Source organism: Echinops telfairi, unplaced genomic scaffold (genome assembly GCF_000313985.2).
Source record: "Echinops telfairi isolate 266 unplaced genomic scaffold, ASM31398v2 ScPeMD7_5;HRSCAF=22, whole genome shotgun sequence".
NCBI classification, from domain to species: Eukaryota; Metazoa; Chordata; class Mammalia; order Afrosoricida; family Tenrecidae; genus Echinops; species Echinops telfairi.
Window position 1 is genome coordinate 23,536,284 of NW_022103901.1, and position 8,389 is coordinate 23,544,672.

At 41.0% G+C, this 8,389-nt stretch overlaps 1 protein-coding gene across 1 annotated transcript in view; it reads right to left on the reverse strand.

The window, feature by feature from the left end:
• Positions 1-896: 896 nt before the first annotated feature.
• LOC101660369 (phospholipid-transporting ATPase ABCA3-like) overlaps positions 897-8,389 on the reverse strand; it is a 199,696-nt gene continuing 192,203 nt past the window's right edge. The window contains exons 29-30 of the mRNA XM_045285080.1: positions 1,561-1,634; positions 897-1,146 (exon numbers count right to left, since the gene is read on the reverse strand). Coding sequence (XP_045141015.1) covers positions 1,006-1,146; positions 1,561-1,634 — 215 coding nt within the window. The 3' untranslated portion in view covers positions 897-1,005. The remainder of the gene's footprint in view (positions 1,147-1,560; positions 1,635-8,389) is intronic.

An 8,389-nucleotide genomic window follows, 5' to 3' on the forward strand; every position in this document is an offset into this window, starting at 1 on the left:
TGGTCGTTTAAACCCTTCATAGGCTCTGGTGGAGAGAAATGTGGCAACCCTATGGGAAGGTTCTACTCTGTCTTAGAGCAGTGGTTCTCAACCTTCGTAATGCCGCGACCCTTGATTACAGTTCCTCATGTTGTGGTGAGCCCCAACCATAAAAGTATTTTTGTTGCTACTTCATAACTTTAATTTTGCTACTGTTATGAATCAGGCAACCCCTGTGAAAGGGTCCTTCGACCCCCTCAAGGGGTCGCAACCCACAGGTTGAGAACCGCTAGTCTTAGAGGATATGTAGGAATCAAAGTAGACTTGATGATACACAACAGTAACAATCTTTGAAATAACAATCAAAAGATAAACGTTCTGCTTTCCTTCCTTAATCCTGTCTTTCTTGTTCTTTTCTTAATTAGAAGTGAAGGAAAACACACGATTTATTAAGGTTTTGTTTTTCTTCTTCTTCTTCTTTTTTCTCTCTGTCTTAGACTACAAGTACCTAGGGCAAAGGTTATCTTAGAAATCAAGATTGCATATCTTAGTTTGGGTTTTACAAATAATCCAACATACTGTTCAAACTCCAGGAATTATTTTTATTAGCTATCTTTTGCATAAAAGTGTGTGTGTGCGCTCGTATTCACAGAAAAGATGCTTTTCTTTAGGCCTTATATTCTAATCCTAACTCAGCTACTAAGACACAAATGTCTTGCTCTCGGGACTGTCCCATTTCGGGGTGTTTCTATTTAATTGCTCTGAATCTTAAAGAGGAGGTGTTTGTCCCTATCCTTATAAATGCTGCTTTTCTTTGCTTCTAGAAGACAAAAATATAAATTCATCAAAAGATCAAAAGTCCACATATTTATACCTGCTGGATCTAATCTAAAAAAAAAAAGATACTCCCCTTTAACAAACTCTTTATTATATTAATATATTTACACCAAGAATACACAAAGAAAAATATCACTCTATACAGATGCTAGAGGGAGCGGTCAAAGAATGACTGGTTGCAACTAAATCTCATGCCATCTCATTTTTATGGCCCTCTTCTGCTTTATCTTGAACAGCAAAAGTCAGGAAGACCTGCTCCAGCGTGATTTGGCTGATGGAGTAATCTTCTAAGTTGAATTGCCCTTTTGCTTCCTCCAAAACCCTAAACACCTTTAAGAGCAACAACAAATACAGTTACCATTTGCAGTATCTCTCTCATAATCCCCAAACCAGAAGAAACATTTCCTCGCCAACCCCCTATGCCCACCCCATGATATTCTCTCAACTCCTTCCCAAATTTAAATTAGAGGACAAAGGCATAGAAGAGGAAGGCAAGAAAGTATAAAGCATAGATCATTAAACAGAGAGAAGGAGCTCTCTGCCCTTATGTTCTTAAAGGGCCTGGAATAATAATTGGATTTAGAATCAGAAAGCTCAAGCAATTAAACTCATTCAGGCCCTTTGAGAAGTCCCATAAATGCTCTATTCTTCCCACAATGGCAGACTCCCATTCTACTCACCTGGATCTCAAAGACTTCTCATCATTAGTGTAATGTTACAAAGGGATGGGGTTTCTACACTCACTTTTGCCCAGCTATTGTCCTTGCTGGGAATGTAGTAGTTAACCATTCTTTGAGTCTCCTGCTTAATGACACTTCCTAAGAAAGGAAAGATATAATAGGTGAATAATCTTATATTAATTTAAGAGGAATTCATTGATGTAGTTAACACAAAAGGAGACAAACCTGAAAGTCCATACTCTTTGGTTTACATGGTTACTTCTTTCAGTAGAAAAGACATGAACAAAATCTTAGAATAACAAGCTCTCCCTAGAATATCTCAGTCAAGAACTTCAATAGACCGATAGCCATAGGAGAAAGAGATCTAGTTATCAAGAAACTACCAGTGAAACAACTCCCAGGCCAGGTGGCTTCAGAGGAGAATTCTACCAGCATTCAAGGAAGGGCTGACACAGATTCTACACAAACAATACCAGAACATAGAAAATGATGGCGAACTCCCCAACTCATTCTACAAAGATAGTATGACATCAATACTCAAGCCTGACAAGGATCCCACAAGAATAGAGAACCACAGACCTGTATCTCTAATGAACATTGATGCTAAATCCTTAACAAAATATTGGGCAATAGAATACAAAATTATATTAAATAAATCATCCATCATTAACAGGTGGGATTCATTCCAGGGATGCAGGGATGGTTCAAAATCCAAAAGTCTGTCAACATCATCCATCACATTGAGATAAAATGGCTAAGAAACACATGATAATATCAACAGATGCAGAAAAAGCACTTGACAACATCCAGCACCCATTCCTAAGTAAGACACTCCAGAGGATAGGAACGGAAGCAAAATTCCTCAAGTTAATACAAGCTACCTATGAAAAACCAACAGCCAACATTATAGTTAATGGAGAAAAGACAAAAACAATCCCACTGAGAAAGGGAACTAAACAAGGATGCCCCTTGTCCCCACTTCTATTCAACATCATACTAGCTAACAACAGAATGCAATGAAAGGACATTAGAGGCATTTATCTCGGGAATGAAGAGGTGAAACAATCGTTATTTGCAGATGACATGATTCTATACATTGAAAACCCCAAACCCCGACATGATTCTATACATTGAAAACAACAGGAGTGCTGGAAGCTATAGAGGAATATGGAAGAGTGGATGGATACAAAATCAACAAGCAGGAGTCTGTTGGATTGAGATATACATCAGACAAGACCACGGAAGGAAATATCAAGAAGGTAGTGCCCTTCACAATAGCCAAGCACAAATTGAAATACATAGGGATATACCCAACCAACAAAAATCCAATATATTTGCTCAAGGAAAATTACAGAATCCTACTATAACAAACCAAAAGTGACCTCCAGAAATAGATTGGAAGAGTCAATATAGTAAAAATGTTAATCCTACCCAAGGCACTATATAAGTTTAATGCTATTGCAATTCAAATACCAACAACCTTCTTCAAAGAACTGGAAAAACTGACTACCAACTTCATATGGAGAGGGAAGAAACCCAGAATTAGCAGAGAACTCCTCAATAAGAAAGAAAAGTCAGAAGGCTTTCTTTACCTGACTTTAAAACATACTACAAAGCCACAGTGGTCAAAACAGCATGGTACTGTCATTATGACAGATACCCACATCAATTGAAAAGAACAACAAACCCAGAAATAAAACCAGCAGCATATAGACAACTGATCTTCAATAAGGGCCCCCAAAACATCAAATGGGTAGTGGATACCCTCTTCAACAAGTGGTGCTAGAAAAAAAAAAATGGCTATCTACATAAAGAAAAACGAAGCAAAATCCTTACCTCATCCCATGCACAAGGACAAAACTCAAGGTGGATCACAGTAAGAAAACCCACAGACTGGGAGATCTTTAGCAATGACACATCAGACAAAGGGTTTATTACTCAAATTTACAATACCCTCATAGCCTGCAACAAGAAAAAGCAGAGAGCCCTCTGAGGAGGTGGCAGAGGACCTGAACAGAAGCTGCACTAGGGAGGAAATCCAAATGGCCAATAAACGTATGAGAAGATGTTCACGATCATTAGCCATTAGAGAAGTGCAAATTAAAACAACTATGAGATACCAGTTAACACCTCTGAGGATAGCCGAGTTCAAAAAAATCAGAGAGCAACAAATGCTGTGTAGGAGGGGATGTGGCAAAATAGTAACTCTCATCCACCGCTGGTGGTCTTGTAGATACGTACAGCCAATGTGGAAAATGATCTGGTGATATCTAAAGCAAATGGAAATTGAGCTACCTTATGACCCAGCAATCCCCCTATTGTGCATGTGCCGAGAAGAAATAGACCGTGACCAGTCATCTGCACTCCATTGTTTATTGCGGCACAATTCACAATCACAAAGATCTGGAAACAACCTAAATTTCCATCACTAGACGAGTGGATTAGAAAACTCTGGCATGTACTATGCGTCCCTAAAAAACAGTGATGAACACATGAAGCACATTGTCTCATGGGGAAAGTTGGAGGAAATTATGCTAAGTGAAGTTAGCCAAGCACAAAAGACCAAGAACAAGTTGAGTCCACTAAGGTAGATCCAATCAACACAGTGGAATCAGAAGAAAAACTATTTAATACATACTTTACGGGTTGAGGGAGAGGCACACAGGCAGGGACAGACCAAGCCAAATGATCCATTCAGCATACCAACATAAAAAAGGGGGAAAGAGGGGTGGGGGTGGGGGGCAAAAAAAAAAGGGAAGTGGGGAAGACAAAGGCTTTGGGGGAAGAGGGCACTAGAGAGACCAGATCTCAACCTGGTGTGCCAAGCCTTGAGGGCAAGATACTGGCATTTAACAGCGAACTAACAGAGAGGTCTGTGAGGTCAGGTCGGCCCCTATCCCAGCTCAATTGGCCTCCCCAGAAGAATGGGCTATAGAGGACAGCACTGAAGATGCATCCCAGAGAGAGTAACAGGTCTTTCTAGACCACATGGGAGGAAACTGGGGGAGGGGGGTGGTGGAACGGGGGACGAGAGAGACAGAGAAATAGAACAGCATATCCTGGCCCACCAAGCTTTGAGGGTGACATTCCCACTCAGAGCAGCCAACACACAGACAATTGTACGGTTGGCCCCACCACAAGAAACGACGTCCTCTTACTGACCCACAGAGCTATAGGGGGCAGCACCAAAGATACAGTCTGGGAATTGTACCCTGTCTGACCCTGACCCCTACCCCCACCCCCACATCAGAGCATAACACAAAGGGACAGCAGCAAGGGGAGCAAAGCAAGAAAGTCCCCAAGGAATTCTGAAATTACACTTTGGACATTGGCAGAGGTGAGGGGGTGGGGGTAGGGCTTGGCACTGCATCAGACCCGATCAGAAAACATTCATAGGGGTCAGCAGACAGACCTGGAACTATTCATAGGCTTTTTTTTCCTCCTGTTTTTACTCCCACGTCAATTTATATAAGGTAGGCACTGATGGTTCCAGTGCGACAAGGGGCAGGAGGAGGTGGGGAAAGGGAGTGGGAAGCCAACAAACCCAGGGACAAGGGAACAAGAGATCTAAAATTGATGGCCAGGAGGGCATAGAATGCCTGGTGGGGTTTAATCAAGGGCAACGTAGCTGAGAGGAAGTACAGAGAGCCGAATGAAGGTCGAACATGATAATGGGACAGGAGGAAAATACAAGGAAATGGAGGAAAAACCTATGAAGCAAAATATATTTATAGAGGTATAAACATAGGTATGTACATATGTAAATATACTAGTATATAATGATAGGGATATAGGTCTATGTACGTATATTTATAGGTTAAGTATTAATATAGCAGACAGATATTGGGACTCTACTCAAGTCCTCTCTCCATGCAAGAACATTTGTTCTAATAACCTGGCATTCTGTGATGCTTACCTTTCCACATGATCATTGAAGACAAAATGGGTGCATACACTAACGTGGTGAAGAAAGATGATGGTACCCAGCTATTACAAGATACAGTGTCTGGGGTCTTAAAGTTTGAGGTTAAAGAAGTGGCCATCTAGCAGGGAAGCAACAAAGCCCACATGAAAGAAGCACACTAGCCTGTGTGATCACAGGGTGTCGATGGGATCAGGTATCAGGCATCAGAAGACCAAAAACAAACAACCATTTTGATGCAAACAATGGGGGTCAGATGGACACCCACAGCCCATCTGTACACAATTGTACATCCTCTCACAGAAGGGTCACACGGAGGGCACGAGCCAGCCAGGGTGCAGTATAACACCGATGAAACACACAGCATTCCTCTAGCTCTGTAATGCTTCTTCCCCTGCCACTATCGTGATCCCAGTTCTATCTTACAAACCTGGCTGGACAAGAGCATGTACACTGGTACAGATAAGAGCTCTCAACACACAGACTCCAGGACAGATAAACCCCTCAGGAACAGTAATGAGAGTAGTGATACCATGAGGGTTGGGGGAAGGTGGGGAGAGAAGGAGGAGAAAGGGGGAACCAGTAACAATGATCGATGTACACTCCCCCAGGGGATGAACAAAAGAAATGTGGGGGAAGGGAGACAGTGGACAGTGGACAGTGTAAAATATGAAAACAAAAATCATTTATAAATTATCAAGAGTTCAAGAGGGTGGGCGGGTGGAAGTGCGGTAGAGGAAGGGGAAAAAAGAGGAGCTGATACCAAGGGCTCAGTAGAAAGAACATGTTTGGGAAATGATGATGGCAGCATATGTACAAACATGCTTGACACAATTGATATACGGATTGTTTTAAGAGCTGTAAGAGCCTCCCCCAAAATGATTTATTAAAATAAAAAAGAAAAGAAAATTGATGTGGGTGGCGCATCACTGTGGCCTTTATCTTCAACATAATTCCGTTTCTTCTTAAAATTAATTATTCATTTATAAACCTCAGATTTCTTGCAGAAATTGTCTTCATACACTTTTCCTAAAGCCTTAACAATTTTATCATTCTTTCACCATGAATTTGGTGCTTGTTCTTTCTTCAATTTCAGTAGAATTCATGTTGCCCTGATAAGGGGTCTTTTCAAACTGATGCCTGATCCTTTTTAGTACCACAAACGTGATCCTATATAGATCTGTTATAACAAGGTGGTATAAGGTTTGTTGTTTGTTTTGGTGTGGGGGGCAAAAACGATTTTAAATCCATGCATATTTTTTCTTAATATATAGTCCATAGAATTTTCAGCCCTATTTTATATAAGAGGCATCAAAGGGTGCATGGAAATCTGGAATTAAAAGTTATGGCAATCTTCCCATAAACTTCTTTTTTTTAAAAAAATCCTTTTATTCTTCTTTTTTAGCAAATGGCCACAGGGCTAGGGGAGCAGGGGAAGGTAGTGCCCCATAAACTTCTTGAAGTACACATACACACACTATGGACAGAACCACAGAAATTTCTGGACAGAAAGAAGGAAGAAGCAGAGAGAAGAGAGAAGAGGAAGAAGAGTGAGAAGACAAGGAACCTTCTACGAGGGCTGTACCACAGTCAAGGGCTGCCACACTAAGCCAATGAGGAAGTCCTAAACCAAGGGGCTTAGCAGCAAAGCTGGTGGCAACTAACCCCCAAAAGGCAGTGACAGCGAGGAGAACTGGCAGTGACGACAGCAAAACCAGAAGGGTCTGTTCTGAGGTGGCCAAGGAAAACCTGTCCCCAGGGAGCCAAGAGGGGCCTGTCCGGAATGGACCACGAGGAGACATTCTGGCCAAGAGGATCTGAGAGAGCTGTCCTGCGATGAAGAACGATGACTGTCTATTTTCTACCTGATCTAGATCCTGAGGTGTAAACCTTAGGATTTAACTTAACCATAAGTAGAGGATGTGAATTCTGTAGAACATTTATAGAAAACTGTCAAACCCCGAAGGAGAAGCAGAGAATGTGAGGGAAAGAAGATGCTGGAGATGACTGGGACAGCAGCTCAAAGAGTGTAGAAATCTGGGATACATTGACTTCTGCTCCATCAAAATTGGTGTGCTGTTTTTTATATTCAAAGTGATGTATACAATAATTGTCTTAGCTTCATATCTGTAGTGTTCCTTGCTCTGAGTTTTCTGGAACATATTAAATAATATGGCCTCTTGGTATTAAATCTCCTCAGGTATTTCATGAAACTGCTTTCAGGGGTTCTCTCTCTATTCCAAGAAGAAGTGAAAGATGCTTTCCTCCAGAAAAGACCTTTACTTCTGGATGGAGTTGTTACCAATCTCTTGACTCTATTGGGGATCCTGCTGTACATACGAGAAGGCCTCAACATGAGCTCCCCTGACTTTGCAGAGGCTCCTAAGCTGCTTCTCTGATCCAGGATTTGGATTTTTTTGCTGCTCCCTCTCATGTTTCAATGTACTGCTCTCCTTTTCTTTTGCGGTTGCTAAGGGGTTTCTCACCTTTTTTTGGAGCAAATTACTGCATCAAACATAGTTTATTTGGATATGCTCAAGTGCTAACTTTACACCTGGAGTAGTTTTCAGAATATGGTCTCTTCTAAATTATCAAACTAGAATAATCCTACTTGTGTCTTTTTAAGAAAGGATACATTATTATTTTAAAACTCTGATATTATATAGAATCATTTACCCTAAATATTCTTAACTACCTGGAATAGAAAACTCATTTTAGAAAGGTATATTCTAACTGATCTTAGAGTTTACTATTTCTTTCTTCTTTCAAAAAAAATCAACATTTCATGTATAGGTTCCACAGTAGTTCCTTTTCAATTCTGTCATGTTAGGGATTTGCTTAAGAATAATGTGAGGGTGTAAGGCATCATCAGAACAAAAAATCCTACCATAGTGAATGATGGGGGGAGTGCAGAGTAGAGATCCAAAGCCCATTAGTAGGCCACTGGAGATCCCCTTGCAGAGGGGTCTCA